Source organism: Cebidichthys violaceus, unplaced genomic scaffold (genome assembly GCF_023349555.1).
Source record: "Cebidichthys violaceus isolate CVI_PGR_0920_01 unplaced genomic scaffold, fCebVio1.0.p SCAF_24, whole genome shotgun sequence".
Lineage (NCBI taxonomy): Eukaryota > Metazoa > Chordata > Actinopteri > Perciformes > Stichaeidae > Cebidichthys > Cebidichthys violaceus.
In genome coordinates, this window is record NW_027176417.1 from 8,443,392 (window position 1) to 8,464,088 (window position 20,697).

Here is a 20,697-nt window from a genome sequence, read left to right on the forward strand (position 1 = left end):
ACTTTGTTACATACTTTGTTACATACTTTGTTTCATACTTTGTTACATACTTTGTTTCATACTTTGTTACATACTTTGTTACATACTTTGTTTCATACTTTGTTATATACTTTGTTTCATACTTTGTTTCATACTTTGTTTCATACTTTGTTTCATACTTTGTTACATACTTTGTTACATACTTTGTTTCATACTTTGTTTCATACTTTGTTACATACTTTGTTTCATACTTTGTTACATACTTTGTTACATACTTTGTTACATACTTTACTTTGTTATATACTTTGTTTCATACTTTGTTTCATACTTTGTTACATACTTTGTTTCATACTTTGTTACATACTTTGTTTCATACTTTGTTTCATACTTTGTTTCATACTTTGTTTCATACTTTGTTACATACTTTGTTTCATACTTTGTTTCATACTTTGTTTCATACTTTGTTTCATACTTTGTTACATACTTTGTTTCATACTTTGTTACATACTTTGTTACCCCGCGATCGAAAAGAAACAGTTTTGAGTTACTTTCTATTTTCTGCTACTTTATAAATGACTAAATACTCAATTTTGGAATGCAGGACTTAACACAGTATTTGTACATTATGTAGTGAGTACTTCTTCTTCTTCTTCTTCATCATCTTCATCAAGAGAAATAAACACAGTCACTTTGATTATTCCAGTGAAGCCAGTGCTCCTTCAGCACACAGTGAATCACATATATTTCATCATTTTTCACACAGTTTAATAACTAATAACTGAGTGTGTGTGTGTGTGTGTGTGTGTGTGTGTGTGTTTCCAGGATGGAGGGTAACTTTGCTGCCTTGGCCAGCGGCTTCAAGCTGCCATTGAGTGAACAGTCCAGGTGGACTCGTCCCGTCCAGAGGGAGTCCACCGGGATGGACACCCAGTGCCATCTTTGGGGTGGATATAAATATCTGTGAACGGACGATGCCTTGTGTGCGTCGCTGCAAAAGCTCCTGAAGAGCCTCCTTCACATCAGCTCGTTTGTTCCATTTCAATCACATCATGACCCTAAAACTGAAACATGTTGCTTTATTGTGTTTATTGTGCAGTGTGTGTATTCTTGATGTTGTTGTGTTGCCACCAGAGGGCAGTAAAACCCTAATGATCGTTTCTAGAAGGTTGTTTTCCTTTTTACCACAACATATGCACTCATGAAACAGATATAGATATAATATATATAGATATAGATAGATATATATCTTATACCTGTGTACTCTCAGGACAGCGTTGTGTGCGTAGTCAGCCGGAGGAGGTTTCATGGTTCAGGTGTTCACCTGTCGGGTCTCCTCTGGGCCTTGAGGCGGACTGAGGGATTAGAGTGATGCCAACAAACATCAACAGCAGACCCAGCTGGCTGCTCCTGCTGTGGTCTTAACAAACCGTCCTCATCAGCGGGGGGGGGGGGGGGGGGGGGTCCTAATTGGTGCGGCGCTAACGAGGCCTCATTAATCTTTTAATCCTCATTTCCTCTCCGACCCGCTGGCCGTGAACTTGTCTGCACTCTGGAGCAAAGTCAAGTGTTTCTCTGCTGCCCCCCCCCCCCCCCCCCCCCACATCATTAGTACTTAACAAGAAATGAAGCCCTTTAAAGGAGATTTATTTGTTTTCTTACAAAACAACCAATAAACAATGCTTTACTGAGAGAGAACAGATAATACAGTGATTAAGATATATACACACCAAGAACACAAGACCACCAAATAAATAAATACGGTTTGGGTTTGAGTCGTAGCATTTCAAAATGTTCCCCAACAATACCAGCTGCTTGTGACGACCTGATCAATAACTTTATGTTTCATGTGTGATACCATAAGAAGTATAGCGGTACAGACTTTCATGAAGTTGTGAAATGATTCCCTGTCTGCTCTACAGGTCAGTGTCTCATTAGCCTAGCTTAGCACAAAGACTGGAAGCAGGGGGTTGGTTTGATTCCCGGTGGAGAGACGCTTTCCTTTGTGACGGCGCTCTGCTCTGACGCCCCGCTGCATCTGGAGGACTCATCGGTGCTGGCTTAACTCTGGCTCTTCGATGTCTGTCGGCTTGTGGGGGGGGTCTCAACCTCGGCCAATAGGGAGCTGAAAGAAGGGAGACATTATGGAGTCTTCTACTTGTAACAAGAGGAAACCTGACTAGAAGACTTAAAGCCCAGAAAGGTTTCCCGGCCGTATTTGTCCTTTGAGTTGAAGTCATTGAACAGTTCTACAACAATCAGTCCTTCTCACCCTCCCGGAGCAAAGAGATCCGCTCCGACAGGCGCAGACGTTCGGTCGGACACATCGGCTGCCGTACGGACACCGGTCTTCACAGTGAGCTGAGGACACAGCGACAGACACGGTCAGGAGACAAACGTCTCGGCTCACTTTGGGAGACAGCGGGACATTGGTGAACACTCACGGATCTGACAGTGCGTGCCGTGCCAGCCCGGCGCGCAGCGGCAGGTGTCGGCTCCCACGCACTCCCCGCCGTTCAGACACTTGTGCAGGCAGCTGGCTGCGAGGCGACACACGGGTCAACAGGTTAGAGCTGCACTCAAGCCTCACAAAGCAGCAGACTTGGAGACTTGGACTGGACAACTCGGAGACTTGAGAGCAAACACATGACCTGGCCTTGCAAAGCCACACACACTGCGGATGTATGACTGCATTTGAGGAAACATCTGTTCACAAACTCTCACTCAACTGGTGCATATTCACGAAAGCATTACCATTTGAAACATGTGACGTTTCAGTGAAGCTACTCGAGTTGTGTGAGAGTTCGTGAGCAGTGGTTTGATTTGAATCACGCTGGAGGAGCCATAAAACAGGAAGTAACAACAACAATAGAGGCAGAAAGGAAACCAGCTGCTGAGGAACACCGTGGAGACGTGAGCCTCCTGATGGAGGACAGCCCCTCTAGATGAGCCACAGGTGTGGAGCGGTCACCTGACGGAGGAGGAGGAGCTTCAACACATGACTCTTAATCCGTTCTGTTTTCACGGTTTCCAGAGACTCGCTGTTCCTGCTTCAGCTTGGTGAGTTTTACGGTAAAGTGACGTAGTTATCGAACAAAGATTCTCTCATCGCAGCTGCTCACGTGAGAGGATTTGCTGTTTTATTGAAATGTTTGCATGTCTTCATTGCTGGGTGATCTTATGGTTCATCTTTTTACCTCAACTTATGAGTTTCTGGACAACTTTGTGCTACAACAGGTTTTGATGTGGATGACACTGAGGGGCAGACAGACAGGCAGTCAGATGTTTGCACTGATGCATCATGGGAGCCAACACCTTAGACCTGGAAGAGGAGTGTGTCGTAAATGTAAAAACATCTGATTCCCGTGTCACGGCCCTTACGTTTATCACATCTGTTTCCTCGCCAACCCGACGGACAATCGCACACATCTGGGCCGACACACCTGCCGCCGTTCATGCACATGGGCTCACACACACCTGGAGGGGGAGAGAGAGAGAGAGAGAGAGAGAGAGAGAGAGAGAGAGAGAGAGAGATGGAAGAAGAGGAGAGCGAAGGTTAAAGGACATCATGTTGGCAAAGTAAGAAAAGGAGGAAGAGGATAAGATGTGAGGATGGAAGGAGAAATGAGAGGATGAACCGGTGGTGAGAGAGGGAAATAAATCGGTCAAACAAGCGACGATGAGGAGGAGGAAGAAAGACTGACTTTTCTCGCATCTCCTCCCGGTGTATCCCTGCAGACAGGAGCAGACGTTGTTCCTGATGCACAGACCGCCGTTCTTACAGGGAGGACTGCAGACGGCTGGAGGAAAAAGAAAATCCCAAAGTCAACCGCGAGGCGACCTTCTGTGTGATCAGCATTCAGACTAACTCCTTGAGCGCCTGTTGACTCCTCGACGGCTGAAGTCGTACCGTTCTGACACTGTGCGCCGTAGAAACCGTGAGGACACTCGCAGATGTCCGGCCGAGAACACGACCCTCCGTTGAGACAGACGGGAGAGCAGAGAGCTGGAGGGGGGGGGAGACGACGGCGTCAGCGTTTGAGAGGTGAGGACACACACACACACACACACACACACTAAGACACACACACACACACACACACACACCTGTCTCACAGGACGGTCCACTCCAGCCTGTTGGACACATGCACTCGTCTGGAGACGCACACTGGCCTCCGTTGTGACAGTGACGGCTGCACACCACTACGACGGAAAAAAACAACCTCCGTCACATGCTGGCAACAGAAATCACCGTTTCCTGTTTTAAAGGGAGTAACTGTGAACTCACTGGTCTCACACCGAGCTCCGACAAACCCGTAAGGACAGGAACAAGTCTGCAGTCGCACACAGCTGCCTCCGTTTTCACATGGGGACCTGCACAGAGCTGCAGAGAGGCATTGGAATTGGTCCAACACAAAGTGAAAGATCCTCATAGCGGCTTTAACTGTGAAAGATGGAGGTAAGCTTTACCTTCCTGACAGGTTTCTCCATGGAACCCTCGGAGACAGTGACACACACCCGGAGCAACGCAGACGCCCCCGTTCATACAGTCCGGCTCACAGATCGCTAAGAAAATATGGATCACAAACCAACAATATAAGGCTACAGAAACGGCTATAATCATTTATTTAAGCCACTTATTTGTTTACCTGTCTGACAGTCGAATCCGGTGTAGCCTGGTTTGCAGCGGCACGTGTTGGGCGCAGCACACTCCATGTTCCTACCGCACATGTGCCTGCAAACAGCTGGATAAACAGACAGATGTTAGACCTCAAAGTGAATGTTTTCTCATTAAACGAGGGATGAAGGCACACGGAGCCGTACCTCTGCATGCTCGTCCATCTCCGGTGTATCCTACGGGACACCGCCCACAGTGGAAACCCTCGTCCGCGGTTGGTTCACAGGGGACGCCGGGAAAACACGGCCGGTCGGCGCAGGTCGTGGCGTGTTTGTCCGCCGTCGTGCCGCTCCTCACCGCTGCCTGGATGGAGGTAGCTCTTTGTAGCGGGGAGCTGTACGCCGTCTTGCTCTGCGTTGTGAAGGACAAAGTCGGGACCGTCTCCGGTTCTTCAGATCCAGGCTCGGCCTCATCTCCATCGGCGGAGAACTCTGACTCAGACAGCGAGTACGACAGAGCGGTGAGGGCCGCTGTCAGAGGGAAGGCGGGTCTCGGAGGGGTCCAGGGTTTGGCGTGGGTGGATGTCAGGTGGTTGAGCTTGGGCTGGGTCCCTTTGCCAGACTGAGTGGATAGGTGAGGAGCAGGCGGCGTTACCTTCAAAGGTGTGGCACCAGTGAATGCTGCTTCAGACTGCTGGGAGAAAATCACAGAATGAAGGACGTTCATGTCTACACATCAAGACGGCACAAAAACGGTCCACTCACCTTGGAGGACGTCACGTGGGGACCCTTAAAATCCCTGGAGATAGCCGTGCTAGATCTGCCGTGCGTCCTGAGGTGGGTACTGTGGCGGGTGATGTGGGTGTGTGCAGTGACGTGGAGGGCACCGATCGACGTTCTGGGGACATCTCTGGAGGCGACAGTGACCGCCTCTCTCCTCCCGGTCCCGCCGCCCCTCCCTGAAGCGGGAACCTGCCGTGGCGCGTTGTCCCGGCTCGCTCTGGTGACAGCCCAGGACAGGTGTTTGATGCCGTGCCTGCTGGGCAGGTTGGGCAAGTGGAGCTGAGAGACTTTGCTGCTGCTTCCGTGCGGGGATCGGACGGTCTTGCCGAGCGTCTGCTGCTGAGGAAGGTGATTGGATGCTGAGGAAGAGACCGCAGGGTTCAGGACCACAGTAAAGGAGTATCCCCTTGTTAGAAAATAACTTCTCCTGTTCAAACTTTGCGGCCGGGAGCTGATCCAAGAATCAGAGCACCAAAAGGTTAGTACGTCCAGGCAGTGTCCAACCACTTAAAGTGATTCATCTGCTGCAGTGAATGACATTCCTTCCAACCAAGAGAAACACATAAAACATCAGGGAAACCAGAAGTAAATGAAAGAAGCCCACGACGTTTGGAGGGATTTCACATTACTGACAGATGTTTTCATCTGGATCCTTTTTTATTTAGTCCCGTATGTTGATATCCATGCTTGCATTCTGTTATTATTTTGCCAATAGAGATGTCACAACCAGGGGTCAGAGCTGCAGGTCTATTTGCTCAGAAAGTTCAGAAGGACCCTTACCTTCCTTGGCGTTCTTCATGCAGACGCGCCCGTTGCCGTAGAGGCCGGGCGGGCACCGGGCGCAGACGTATCCGACATGTGGCGGCCTGCGGTTGATGCATTGAACCCCGGGGAAGCAGGGCCTGCTGGCACACGTAGCCGACACATTCACAGCCGGAGACGGACCGGATCCTGAGAGACACAAGCTGTGGTCAACCGGCAACCAAGCCCTAATAGGTCCTCCTAAGCATCCTTCAGTACGTTGTTAAATGCTGTGAAGTTAGCTCAGTAGAGTCCACTACAAACATGAACTTTTTTAATTGGTAGACATTGTTGGAGGACGTACCTGAAGCTGGTCTGCCACTTCCTGACGGCTGGGTAGGAGTGGATGTCTTTGCAATAGTGCTGCCGGCTCCTGAGATGTTCTTGAAAGTGTCTGTGTTGGTGCTGGATGGGTTGAGTTTAATTCCTTGGCTTTTTCTCAAAGCATCATTCTTTATTTGGGAAACGATTGGCGTAGCGGTCGTGATGCTCATGTTACTTTCCTCCTTAGTGAACGCCGGGTTCAGGCTCATCCCTGGAATGCGTCTCAGAGCGGTGGTCTTACTTTGGGACCGGTTTGGGTCAGTCCTCGGAATGGTCCTCGTCTGCGGTGAGCCACCACTTGAGGTCTTCCGGAAAGTGTCTGTCTTTATTTCGGGTGGTTGCAGCAGAGCATCTGGTGTCTTGTGGACCGCGGTACGAGGAGCAGATGTGGCAGAGACGGGGACGACTGCTGTATGAAGATGAACACAGATTGTTTTTTGTACTGACACTCTGGAACTACTTCCCCCGTCCACAGAGGATGGAAGAATATACTGTAGCCTGGAAGGGTCAAAAGGTTGTTTTCTTAGGAAGACAGACGCTCAGCAAGAGACCAGACTTTGGAACGAGTTTGTGCAAAGATCTCAACGAGGCGTGAGCACCGGTCACAGCCTATCAACACATTCACAGCGGAGCAGGAAGCACTCAGCGATTGGCAGCAAGTCGAGCAAACCTGACTCTGATTTGTCCTGCGTTAGCTCGGCCGACGTGTCTTGTTTTAAGATTACAGATTACATCGTCACGAGACTTTTGAATCCGCTTCTCTGACATCGTGTGACTCGTCTGAACTTTTTCACACTTCTGTTCTCACCCTTGACACGTGAAGTTATGCATCTTTTGCACTGAACTGAACAAAGGAGGTGGAAATAAGTCAAACCAAAGTCTGCAGAAGATCAGAGGACTGATGAGTAAGCAGTTAAACAAAAGGGGATGAGGACATCCAAGGATCCGTCCTCATGAGTCTCCTAAAAAAAGACAAACTATATAACTGACTGAATGCTTTGCCGTGAGACACATTTTCGATTAAGGACGGTTGCAACTGATTTACTCAACTTCACATCTCCAAATGTGAACGCAAACACTAGCGATGAACTGCTCATCAGCAGCTTTGTTCCACAAGTTCTGCATTTATCTGGCGAGCACCTCGAGAACATATTCCACCTTTTTGTTGAACTTTTGAAGTGACGAAAACCAACTTTATTTTACACGTCGACCTCATATAACTTTGTGTTTTACAAGACCTCACAACTGTTAGCGATGAGTTAACTCTCATCCGTACACATGCATGAGCTGCAAGCAGCGGCAGTGTTTTCAAAGCATTAACTCGTCAGTAAGCAGCGGCCTCCATTCATCTGGTTTCCATTCAACACAAGTGCTTTGACCCCGCGATTGAACAAATGCACCATCGCGTCCCGGCCAGTTAGCGGATGCTCTTATCCAAAGTGATTGTGTAACCGCTTGAAATCTTTGCACGCAAATTATCCCAGAGGAAAAATGTTTCATTTTGCAAGACCTGGCTGCAACCACGAGATCCAGGTTTTGGGGGTCTGAGCTCTGTCATCATGCATAAGGGGTCTCGTATGTGTGCGCTTTAGAATCTTATTTTGAAAAACGTTTGAATATCTCACTTATTTAAAAATGCATCTGTTCAGTTCTCATTTTATTCACATCTAACGATCAAACTACTCTTTGGCCAACAGATGATTTTGCAAACCTGGAACTGAATATCTTTTAAAAGATGTAATGATTCAGTGCCTTGCTCAAGGGTACTTTGACAAGATACAGTATATTGTTTTTTATCCACACAACTGCTGCTGCCTAACGGTAAATATTGTCTTAGCTGCTGTCCTTCTTAAACACCGTATTCTCTGTACGCTCACTCTTACCTGTGCATATTGTCCCATTTCCCAGCATGCCTTTGGGGCACGAGCCGCACCCATAGGAGCCGAAGCTGTTGAAGCACCGGACTCCTGGGAAACACGGCTTCCTCTCACACTCGTTGACGTCGTCCAGGCACGCGACACCTGCCGAACACGCGGTGAGACGTTTCCACGATCATCAACTGATCCTCTTCAAACGTGCGATGGCCTTCTTAACGACTTTTATTAACGTCTCACCTTTCAGCCCCGCAGGACACTCGCATCTGTACCCGCCGGCTGTGGTGATGCAGTTGCCGGCTGCGCACGGTGCCGACCGGCATTCGTCCACATCCTGGTCGCAGAGGTCGCCCTGCGTCCCCTCGGGACAGACACACAGGTGCTTCCCACTTCCAGCAGGGAAATTGACGTCCGTCACGCACGTGCCTCCGTTGTGACACCCACACGGCACCACGTCCATCTGAATTACAGGTGGAACAGAGAGACTGCTCAGGTAAGTCCTGTTTTTATGTGAACACTCAGCACCTAGACCAAAAGTGCTGCAGAGACACTCTTAACTAGATTACTATAGCTTGGTAAAGGGGGTCCATCCCGGCTAAATAAAGGTTCAATAAATAAGTTATTTGTCTCTCCTTCTCCAACTCTACCTCCACAGTGAAGGAGCTCTGGGCGTTGCACTCGTCTGACAGCGTGAAGCGAAAGGTCTGACGTCCCTCCTGCTCAGGAAGCGACGGGACCCTCCAGATCAGGAGGCCGGCAGGGGAGAGGAAGGCCGCCCCCGGCCCCTCCTCCAGCTGGAAGAGGAGGGCCGAGCCCTCGGGGTCCGATGCCGCAAACTGGAAGACAAAGTTCTCCCCGGCGAAAGTCCGCAGGTCGCTCTGAGGCTGGTGGAAGGCCGGCGGCTCGTTGACTGAAGACAGAGGAGGAAACTCTTGAGAAACGCAGTTATTCCTTTCTTATTTAAGTCTTTGTGTTTCGGTTCCTGTCCTCAAATGAACTCTCCTGTGTCCTGGAAGGATCACTGTAAACACACATGTTTCCAGCTCCTCTTTCTCTGCTCAGCTAGATCATGTATCATCCCTCCAAACAGATGTTTAAAAGAAGGACATAATCCCAGGAAACACCTGCTCAGCATGGCGGTCAAATGATAAGAAACTGATTAATAAGATTATTGCTGTCACTGATTCCTAACGGTCTAGAAACACGTCTGGCATCCAACATAAATCGACTTGTTTCAGGACAAGAGGAAGGAGGAGTATTCCTGGCCTGAAGACTGGAGGCAGTGTTACACTATTCCAGCTGGTGGGTTTGTTGAGTGTCAGTCTGTAGCTGTGCTGATCAACCGTGTGATTTACCCCCCCTCGTCTCAGGCTGGTTGAGCGACAGGTCAGGGCATGCTGGGAAACCTCAACCTCCGCTCCTTTGATCTGCTAATGGGGGACAAACATGACCGTCTCCCGCGGTAACAGAAAGGTGAATACTGTTCTTCCTGTTAGTCACCATTAGTGGTCAAAAACACGTCCTGGAGGAACGGTGTTCACTGATGGTGTAGCGTCAAGAAATGTATTATTATCTTTACTCGACACAGGCGAGGAATACACATAAACATGACAATACAACTTCAGCAAAAGAGTTTGGGATGTTTATTTACCAGGACCCCGAACATCAAGTTTAAAGGTGTAAATGTTGAAGAAACGGTCCATGAACTTGTGGACAAAAGAAAAAACGTTTGTTTGTACCTTGATTCACAGACCAGCTGAATTTGGAGGTTTCCGGGTCGCAGAGGAGGCAAGGGCTGCTGGGACTGGAGACTCCCTCTGCAAAACACATCCCGTCGATGTTACACGTCCTCTCCTGGCAACCGCAGACAAAGGTTTGTTTGTCATATTTACAATAATCGTTTAAAATGCTGACATGTTGATGCAGCTTCCAGAAATTGTAAAAACCTATTTTTTTTTCTTTTTCTTTGGAGATGCCAGGTACACATCATCTCTGCTCAAGCTAATTCAATTTAGTTGAGTTTGGCAGGAAACACCTCTTGGTGTCTATCTGCAGTGGCTGCTGTTCACTCCAGGTTGTTACATGTTGTCCCGTCTCCTTCCCCATAAACAACAGGAGCCCCTCTGCACCTTTGTTGGGCTTTTAAAGAGCCAGCTGCTGCATGTTTAGAGGAACGGAAACCGCACTGTCTCTGGTTTAGTTATTCATAACACCCACTGAACCACATCTGTCTCCTAAATCTACAGTCTGAAACACTAGAGAGTCTAGTTTTCCTGTGTTGAATTGTCATGTGAATGATGACTTTCCTCCCTAAAAAAAAAAAAAAAAGGTTGGTGAAAGATCTGACTTTCCTACTAACGGGTTTTTACTCGAGGCACAGTGAGTAATCTAATGAGCCGTCAGTGTGGAGGAGGATGTATGCGAGTTACCTTTAACTTACAGAGTCCTGAGCGCGATGCCTCGCAGACCTGGCAAACGCCATCGTAGATGGTCAGCACCTTGGCCTGGCTGTATTGGGAGCCATCATTGGTGACCTGCAACAGGGAAGAGAGGAGCTGCCATGGGGGGGGGGATAGAAGCTTAAAACAAAACGGCCAACAGCCAACAAACAAGAGACGTTACTTTAATCTCCCAGCGCGCGTATGGCTTGTCGTCCATCATGAAGTCCTCTGTGTTGACGGCTGTGTTGCTCAGAGATGGAACAGCGCAGTCTAGAGCCTTGGAGCTGAGGAAGGTGGCTTTGGTTCTCTGTTTCTCCCCTTGAACCCAAACTCCGTTCATGTACTGTGGACGCAGATCAACACAACTCAGAGGAAATGTCTTTTGGGGGAAAACGGACCTTTTTGACCCGAGCCTTTCCTCACCTTCAGTCTGTTGGCGTGGCAGCTGAGGTCGGGAGAGTCGATGAAGCCGAGGCCGAAGACTCGAACGCTGCGACAGTTGAAGGCTCGGATGTCACACAGTCCGCTGTTCTCCAAATCGGTCAGCTCTACTGGCTGGCCTGTCAGAGGAGAGATTATTGATCAACGGACAGAGAGAATATTAGTTCAGCAGAGACATCAGCAAAGAAATGCTTTTTTTTTTAAGTCTGCACGGTAAAAACATAATAATCAACCTGCTGAACCCATTAAGGATCGGAGCGCAGAACCGTCTCCAGATACTCACTGATGGCCAGGCTGCAGTCGTAGAAGCTGTGGCTGGGAAAGCACTGGCAGCCCCACTCTGTGCACTCTCCATTACCGTTGCAAAAGTTGGGGCATCGCAGCGCCGTCACCACCTCCCTGTACGTTCCCGGAGGACCAGCCACCTCCAAGGCTCTCTGGGTCCGGTTTTCCAGCAGCCTCCTCTCGCACTCATTCTCCAGGTAGGGCAGCAGTGCCTCCTCCCAGCCCAGGTCGTCTTTGAGCTGCAGGTCCAGAATGCAGAGATCCACTGCCTCCTCCAGGCGGCGTCCCAGCAGCCCCCGGCACACTACACCAACCGTGGAGTTGGCCAAAGCCATCTGGCACACCTCGAGAGCTTTGGCCGAGGTCAGGCCGCTCGGCGTTGGCCACTGCGGTTCCGCCTCCGGTCGGGCTTCCGCCAGGTGATCCTCAGGGAAGAAGTAGGCAAAGTTCTCCAGATCCGCCTGGCTGAGGCTCTGAGCAGCGAAGACGGGCTCAAATTCAAACGACGCCTGTCTCCTCGGTCTGCCAGTGGAAAGCAGAAGATCCTCCCTTAACTCACCGTCCAGTTCAAGATCACCGTTTTGATTGTGCTCGGCGTGAAACCGAAGGTGTCTCCTCTCCAGAGGATGAGCGTTAAAGGCGGACATATCCAGGATGCTCTCCTCTCTCTCCGGACTCTCGATGTACTCCACTGTTGTGTCCATAGAGGGAAACACAGATGTGTAATCCACATTATCGTGCGCTATGCAGTTGGAGTGGGCGGAAGGATTGTACAAGTTCCTCATCCCTATGCCGGCGTGATGAGAAGCGCTGTATCCTTCCTGGCACTGACAGAAAGGCCTCCTGACCTCTTCAATCGTCCCGGGAGGTGTCCTGTCAAACAAACTCTCGCCGGGAGCAATCCTAGCCCACACGCAAAGAAAGAAAGAAAGAAACGGCTCTGTGTGGAATCTACAATCGCCAAATCAGGTCCTAACAAAGCTAAAGTTGAATAACAATCATTTGTATTTGTCCCAGACTCACCTCCAGTCCTCTATGAAGCGATGCAGGTCATCGGGGCCATATGAGCCCCCGTCCGAGCCGTGGAAGTCGTTGTTGCCGTTGTGGTCGAAGGTGCCGCAGAGGCCTTGCGTGTTGCTGTAGTCAACGCTGGGCACCCGTACGGACAGGCTCATCCCCCAATCGCCAACATCGGCCCTAACAAAGGCCCCGGAGGGAAAGATCAACTACAAGAGGAGAGTCACATCCAACAGCGTCATTAACAATAATCTCCTCATGCAAGAAAAAGCAAACATTTAAACTGAAAGAGCTGCGCATTGTTGATCGATTGATTCTTGACGGTTCAAGCGTGAACACGGCCGATGATGTTTCCCGGGAGGCAAAACGGCGTGTAAAGATTTTCCAAACGAATCTGCACCAGTGTCAAAATGTTGGGATACCTACGGTGACCTTCTTCCCCTGGTGGGACTCCAGCACCCTGACCCGACTGCCCTCCCTGTCGCCGAGGGTCCTCAGGGTGAGCCGCGGCCTCGTCTCCTGCGGCTGGCCGTTGCACATGTCAAAGACGGCGACATCGTTCCCCTCTCGCGCCGCAACGCCGCAGTTGCAGGCGACGGCGTAGTGACGGCTGCCGCAGTCCCACTGGCGAGAGTGGACCTCAAACTCCCTGACGAGGCTCCGGTAGAGGACGAAGGTGCCGGTCTGGTGGTTTTCGTAACGCCTGCGCAGAAGGACATACAGATGTTTGACCGGGCCAAACTTTAACTTCTCTTTAACGCCTGCGAGGTAAATTACCTGCCGTCCAGAGTAATGACATGTGGGTCAGTCAGAGAGTAGCAGATGGAAGTAGGAACGTCCTGGACCGTGACCTGGGGGGAGGTTAGGAGAGCAAAGATGAGAGGGGGGGTTGCTCCACCCTGTGACCCTCTGACTTTGGGCTTTGATGTTTTCACCAAACACAGATGGGAAAACTCCTTTCAGAGACGCGCTGTCTGGAGGGCGTAACGCTACAGCTTGTGTGGACGCAAGTAAGGGCTACAGAGCAGCACTCTTTAAACATGATGTCAACCCATCAAACACACACTTCTCCATCTCCATACGGCCCTGTATAACTGTGTGTGTATGTAAACAGCTTCACAGAGAGACCTGTAATTACAGCCGTCTTCCTCATTAAAGTAATACTTGGATAATTATATGACTCTGCTGTTTTCTTCATTTAGTTTTGGTGTCCTCTTAAGAAATTCCCTCTAGGATTCCTGGAATACCCAAGGGGCCACTGGACCCTCCTCAAAGACCCCTTGGGCATCCTCAAGCAGTCCAGGAACCCCTGTAAGGACCACATTATATGCAGTTTGCATACCACAGGACCATAAAGGCCACTGAGGAGCTTTTGCTATGAATTTTCACTAATCCCCGCATTGTGGTTTTATATAAAAAACATTTTGAATCACCATGAATGTGATCTAGATGATAATTAAATACTCTCGCTCCACACAGACTCTTTGAATCGTCTTTGAACGTGGAGGGAAATTCCTGTTGACTCACTTTCAGAGACTTCGGGACGTAGCTTCTCCAGAGTCTCGGTGCGCCGGGTCCGGGCAAAACGCCAATCAGACTCGGACGATTCCCGTCCCGCGTGAAGTCGGTGACGGCGGTGACGAACACTGCTGCCCGGCCACAGCTGCCTTCTCTGCAGGCGTTGGGCTGGAGCTCTACCTGGCAGGCTGACAGCGCCACATTTGGGGCCTCGTGTTCAAGACCGTCTGTGGATGTCAACACAGCGGTGAGTTAGTGTTAACGGACGGCACGCAGCTGCCTGCAGAACCGTTATAATGTCTTCCTGATCTGGCTTTCATGTGATGATGTACGGGGCATGTCGGCGCACAACAGATGAGGAACCACGAGACAAGCGTGCAGAGTTTTCTGCACGGATTTACAATTCATTATACGAATAAAGAGATTTTAAGGCTAACAGAATGGTATGTTTGGTCAGCTGTGGTGGTTGCTGCAGGCTCATCCTGTTGCCAACAGTAAGATTTTGTCTCCAAACAACTTAACAAGATGTTTAGCTTGCAGTTAACTCAAACATTCTTCCTGTTTTGCGGCAGGTCTGACCTGGGTCGTGGACGCTCAGAGCCAGAGGGACTCCGCACTGGCGACCGTGGTCGGCGCCGTAGCAGGGGACGGGCACGGTGCTGTGCACGGTCACTTCCTGCTCTTTGCTGTTCTCTGCTATGTGGAGCGAGTCTGGAGAAAACTGAGGACAAAGAGGCTTTGGTGAGTTTGACTTGGCTTTTTCTGCAGTGGCTCTCAAACGCTCGGAGTAGAAACACAACACAGAGATGTTTACCTTCAGCCCGGCGTAGAAACCCTCGCTTTCTTTTGGAGGAGATCTGCTGTGGCTGGAGTTGGCTCTGAAAGTCGACACGCTGCAGGAGAACTGCAAGAAAGACATCACCGTTAATCCCTAAAATAACACGTATCAGAGAAGTTAAAGATGAAAGTTATAGAAGAGTTTCAGTCCCTCTATCAGGGTTGTGTATTTAAACATTTAGATAAACTGAAAAAGTATCAAAGCTGTTCCCCACTAACATTTAACTCACTCTCTTGGTTTGAAATGAAAAATGAGTGTGGCCTTTGACCCGACTGAGCTGCGACATCAACATGTGTTAAAGAAGGGCTCCGTGAGCGAGCGCAGCCCTCTGCAGCGCCTTCCAGACACGACCAACGCAACCCAAACATGGCCGACGAGCACAGCGGTCCACGGCTGTATCGAGGGGCATCGCCTCGCTTTCACACAGCGCCAACGTTTGGAATCTAATAACTCCATGTTTCCTGGCAAGAGATAATTCCTCCAGGAAACGAGTCCAGCAGACGTTTAATTATAACAATGCAGAAAAGAAATTCAAGCTGTAAGAGAGAAACTATTGAGGAGCAACTAGCAAACGACTGATTCCGATTTGTCCCTCGTTCCATGAGCGATTAGTCCGATCTAAATATGACTTATGGTCTTGACGCACGAAGCAGACCTCTAGGCTCTGTATTCAAACGCCACCATGAATCTGCTTCGCCTTTTCTGTGCTTCGTCCTGAAATGAGGAATGCAAAGTTGTTTTGGAGCTTCTTGCAGAAGAGCCGACGCTACAACCTCCCAAATCTTCCCGTCTGAAGGCAGGGAACTGGAACTGAACATGTCAGCATTAAACCCCCGAAGTCTGTCCTGTTAAGTTTAAAGGAAAATAGCAACACTGCTGTGTAAAGAAGCAGCTTTATTGTATATGTGTGCATTTGTCCGTGTTCACATAACTGACCCCAGAGCTCACAGATTAAATGTGAAGCATGTGGAGCGAGGCTTTCCCAGCCTGCAACTGATTTAACTTCCCCACCCTCCTCCTTCCCTCTAACTGGATACGACACACGCCTCTCTGCCGTTGCCTTCTATGGATGAACCCAGGCAGAAAGAGGTCAGCATGATCCGTAGCTTACGTTCCTCACTTTCAGGGGTCAAACCCTCACACACAGACACACACACACACACACACACACACACACATTCTCCCAGAAAACCCTCAGCGCGGTCTGGCAGGAATTACCGTTTCTCCGAGCCTGAAGTGGACGCCATCCATCTCCACCAGAGAGAAGGGCTTCGGTGTGGATTCCTGCCTGATCTCAGCCTTCATGCTGTTGCCGATGTGTCTGGCCCAGACCACCTGGAAGCCCAGTGGCTGGTTCCACGGCGGCGGGACGAAGGAGCACCTCAGGTGGACGCTGTGGCCGATGAGCTCCGGGGTGATGACGGGCCGCGACGGCAAGGACGGGACGGCAGCTGAAAACAGGGACAGCAGTGACCCGAAACAACCCTGATGAGGATTTTACTCAATACATTTTATTTTATTTGTGCTTGAAAAGAAGGTACTTAAAGGCACTTTACATGGAAAAAAACTTCTTCTTCTTCTTACTTCTCCAATAAATGATTGGATACATTCTTTAATTAAAGAAATTTGGCATTATTATGGATTATAATCTGCTTAGAACTGCTGATGGGAAGATAACTTAACAGTACAACTCTGCAGTAAATTAAATATAGAATTCTTCATACATTAAGCAGAAGCCAACATTCTCAGACTCTCACCTTTGCATCGGCCGTTGACTTCTACCTCACCTGGCGGGCAGAGTCTGGGTCCCACATCTGGAGTCACTGGAACATCAGATTTCTTTCATTATTAAGGTACACAAACATTGGCCGGTATATCGCTAGCAGCTTTTATAAATCTAGTTAAAACTAAAACTTCAGGAAGTGCTTCCTAATAGAACTTTGAGCCAGCTCAGACTCTCCTGGAGTGGACTCGTGGACCCTCTCAGCATGTTCACCTTTCGCGCAGTATCCCATGCACCCCTGTGTGGGCTGCAGCCGGTAGACCAGGAACTCGCCGCAGTTCCGCACCGTGATGGGGATGCGGAAGAGGCAGCAGTCCTTGGTGCTGCCGTGGAAGAACTGCCAGGTGGCGCAGGCAGAGAGCTGGCGGACCTCGCCGGGCCGCGGCAGGGGGGAGTCCTTCAGAGAGAGCCACACCGGAGCTTGTGTACCACAGCGGTTCATCTGCAGGGGGGGGGCGTCAACAGAAACAGTCATTACCTGCAGCGAGGGGGTCATTAAGCTCTCCACCTGAGCTGAAGGTGCTCATTAACCCGACCTGCTGGGTGACGTCTGTGCAGGCAGGTGGTTTTATTCACTGATTTTGGGCGATCGAGACGTCAGACAGGAGGTGAATGTGAACGACTTCTTTGGCAGAGCTCAGCTGCCATTTCTGGCCTCTTACCTCAACGCAGGTGGTCGGCATCTCCGCCGGCTTGTTGTTGATCCTGAATCTGTACCAGCCCGCAGACAGCGAGTGGTCACAGATCAGGTCCTGGATGGCCGTGTCCTGGATCTCCGTGGAGTCGAAGTCGACGCTGCGATAGGGATTACGCAAAGTCCGATGACCTCCCGGGTAACACTCCGGAGCTGAGAGCAAGGAAGGTGGAAATCACACACGGATTTAGCAGATGTTACGTGTGTTTAAGTGGGTTAAAAAACATCTTTCTGGATGCAGTTTAATGAAGAGGAAATTAAAACTGGAGAACCTCAGCAGGTTTACCCTGGAGTCACGTCTTATCTTTGACTCAGTCCTGCTGTTTGTGATGAAGATAGACGAAGCGTCGGACTGTCCTCGGCTCTCTCTCTCAGTACGCTGGAGGCTAAAGGCTTCTTATACAGGCTGTGGACCTTCATTCTTGGCCTTGGGATTCATAGTTTGACAAAACAATCTTTGCTGTAGTCCACTTTCCTGCGCCTTCAAAATGGATCCTTTGGAAAACAAAACCACTCAGCTGCTCAATCCTGCAAAACTACCACCGAGACATGAAATAACCAAAATAAGACCGAACGACAACAAAGAGACGCAAAACGTCTAAAAAGACAGATTACCACCAAGTAGAGACGCAAAACATCTACAAAGAGACGCAAAACTAGCCAACAGATCGTCCCAAACCTTCGACATGAGGTCGATCTCAGCTGTGCTCCTGAGTGACTGGAAAGGCCCGGATAGAGGTTGTAATTGAGCATATTCTAACAAGCTACATTTTGAGTTTCTATATACCTGTAACTGTCATACATTAGTGATTTGTTCACGAGGAACTTTATCATCAAAGGACATGACTAGAGGTGTTATCTGCTCCTTAAAACCGTCAGCGGGCATCGAGGAGATGAGCAGGAAGGATCACTTCACCCCCGGAGGTTATCTAAATTGCTAAGAATAACAGGCATTCCTGTGAGCCCCCCCCCCCCCCCCCCCGGGAAAGGACGATCAAGCCAATGGCGCATGACTGGCCTCTGCATCTGCAGGCTGAATTTATTTGAGCAGAACATGTACTTTTCCACACTAGCACACATCTGTCAAGTGAAAAGGGTCAAAGTCGTCAACGGAGGCTTTCCTTAACAAAGCCAAGTAGAAAGAGCTGGCTGCTCTTTCTACTTTCCCCTGTTTGAGGGTTGATTGTGGCGGCTGAGCAAAGCAAACAGTCGGGGTATTTAGGGTGTTTTGAGACCGTCAAAGCCTTGAATGGACTGGGCAGAGTTACTGCTGGTGATCCCAAACCCAAACAAGGTCTGGCAGGCTGGTCTTCACGTTGACAGGCCCCTTGAAGGCAGAATCTCGTTTACGTCGCCTCATGTCTGCGTTTTCCGCCTCGTCTGGAAGCTCCACCGACGAGACTCCGGGTCACAGGTTGTCCAAACATCCAGGTTCTCTCCGGGCAGGAGGACAAGCGGCGAGGCTTTGGCTGCTGGCTAAACTGGTCCAATTGGTCCAATCTTAATGAGTTTACAGAGCCGAAGGGGAGGGGCGGTGAGCTAATGAAGCGGCCCCCAGGGGGGGGGATCCCACTGGGAGGGAGGCCCTCAGCAGCCCAGATGTGCAGGGACTTCTGCAGGTTCTCAGGAAATAAGACTAATTTGAAAGAGCGTGGCGTTAACACAACTGAGGCCCAGACGGCCTGTCACTCACCACGGAAACAAACACCGACTCATTACCACCATCAAAGCAGTTAGGAAACGCTCGACGCGCTTCACTTTGAGGGTGTGGAGGATGTTTAACGATCAGTGAAGATTTTAGGATGAAGCTCCTGACGGCTTCATAACTTTTCTTTGTATTCTTGACGAGGTGGAAAAGCAGTAAAACGTCTCAAAGTAAACTCTTCACAAGAGGACAAACGGAGACAAAGCTGTAGAGGACAATATTACTGGCCAACATTGGACTTTCTGACACGCTCACGGCTGATTGACCAACACTAAAAGATCTCAAACGTAGTAGACCTTCTGTGAACTCACGTCAGCCAACCAAAGCAGACTTTGCAAATCACTCATAAATAGTTTGTGCGTAAAGAGAAAATCCAAAACACCAGAAACCTAGAGAATGAGGCTGAAGGCATTTTAGAAAGCAGAGGGAATGAGCACATCTCTTTCTGCAAGTTTCACCAACACTGTTTGAGATGTGTCCCCTGGAGGTACAGCAGCCTCAGCAGACTTTATTTTGGAACACAAATGTCTTTCTTGTAGCGAAGCTGTGCGAGGACCCGCAGAGTTTCCTTTTACGAGGGAACTGCCTCAAAGGTTACGAGCACAGAGCTTTGATGTGTCGCTGGACGCCCCGGAGACAAAGACACGAGCGAGACGGAAGACACGGTGGCATGTCAGCAGCTTTATGTTCAAGTCAAACAAAGGTTATCAGCCAGAGAAAGGCATGATGGGAGATGAGTTCATGGATTATGTTTCGATGACCTGCTGTATGTTTTATTTCCCTTCATGTTGGTTTTACTGCACTTTTCTTTAGTGATTCCTGATGAATCGAGTTCAATGTGCTGCATAATATTTAGAAAAAGAACTCCAGAAGATTCCCTGTTCACGAGATCAACAACTGCTGCATGAGTTGAGGAACTTCTACTTTTAAACATTTGAACCATTCAGCTGAAGCACCGTTAGGTTTTGTGTCTCAGTCATGTGTCCTCTGTCCTCTGCGTGACTCGCTCTCATCTCTTCTCTCTGAAGGTCCATCCAGCCTCTGGACCTGCTGAGTGACAGGAATGCAGCCTCACGGGCCAAGGCATGCAGCTCTGCAGGATCTGCTGCTTCTAACAGGTAATCTGGTCTTTTTATTTGAGCAAATAACGATTTGAAGCTGAGACTCTGTGCATGAGACATCATCAGTTTGATGTCCCTGATCATGGAGATGAAAAGTAGTTTTGTGTCTTCATGGCAGCTGAACCATTTGGAAATCAGAAGGGATTTAGTTTTTAGCCATAACTTGAGCCATAAAAAGTTGTCTTTCCACTTACCATGTTGCGCGAACGCTCCTAATTGTACGACCCACAGCAACGCGATGCGTACAAATCCAGGGAACAGCATGCGCTCCGAGCCAAATGCGCAACACTCCATGGTAAGAGATGTAGGCCGGCTTCAGTCGTCGGGTCCCATTGAGAGTTTGGAGAAACGGTGCGAAAGTGGCGCAAACTGTAGTTATTCCCCCTCTCCCGTTTGAGAGTTTCAGCGCTCCGCTCGCTGGAGAACTGCGGCTTTCCTGAGCAGACGGCGCAAGATGACCAAAAAAAAAGAGGCGGGAG

The 20,697-nt window shown here is 49.4% G+C and overlaps 1 protein-coding gene across 1 annotated transcript; it reads right to left on the minus strand.

The window, feature by feature from the left end:
* Positions 1–1,673: 1,673 nt before the first annotated feature.
* Positions 1,674–20,564, minus strand: si:ch211-246m6.5 (von Willebrand factor D and EGF domain-containing protein). Its single transcript, XM_068719398.1, has 33 exons — positions 20,413–20,564; positions 17,361–17,545; positions 16,912–17,140; positions 16,673–16,738; positions 16,134–16,366; positions 14,892–14,981; positions 14,657–14,798; positions 14,087–14,304; positions 13,337–13,410; positions 12,986–13,262; positions 12,566–12,768; positions 11,541–12,445; positions 11,240–11,376; positions 10,998–11,159; positions 10,805–10,909; positions 10,115–10,229; positions 9,023–9,285; positions 8,616–8,835; positions 8,385–8,522; positions 6,482–6,910; positions 6,157–6,327; positions 5,359–5,735; positions 4,801–5,287; positions 4,626–4,721; positions 4,447–4,542; positions 4,265–4,360; positions 4,084–4,179; positions 3,887–3,982; positions 3,681–3,776; positions 3,358–3,453; positions 2,421–2,516; positions 2,249–2,337; positions 1,674–2,101 (listed from the first exon to the last, which is right to left on the minus strand). The coding sequence occupies exons 1-33, from the start codon at positions 20,510–20,512 to the stop codon at positions 2,081–2,083; spliced, it is 6,204 nt and encodes a 2,067-aa protein (XP_068575499.1). The 5' UTR covers positions 20,513–20,564; the 3' UTR covers positions 1,674–2,080.
* Positions 20,565–20,697: the final 133 nt, after the last annotated feature.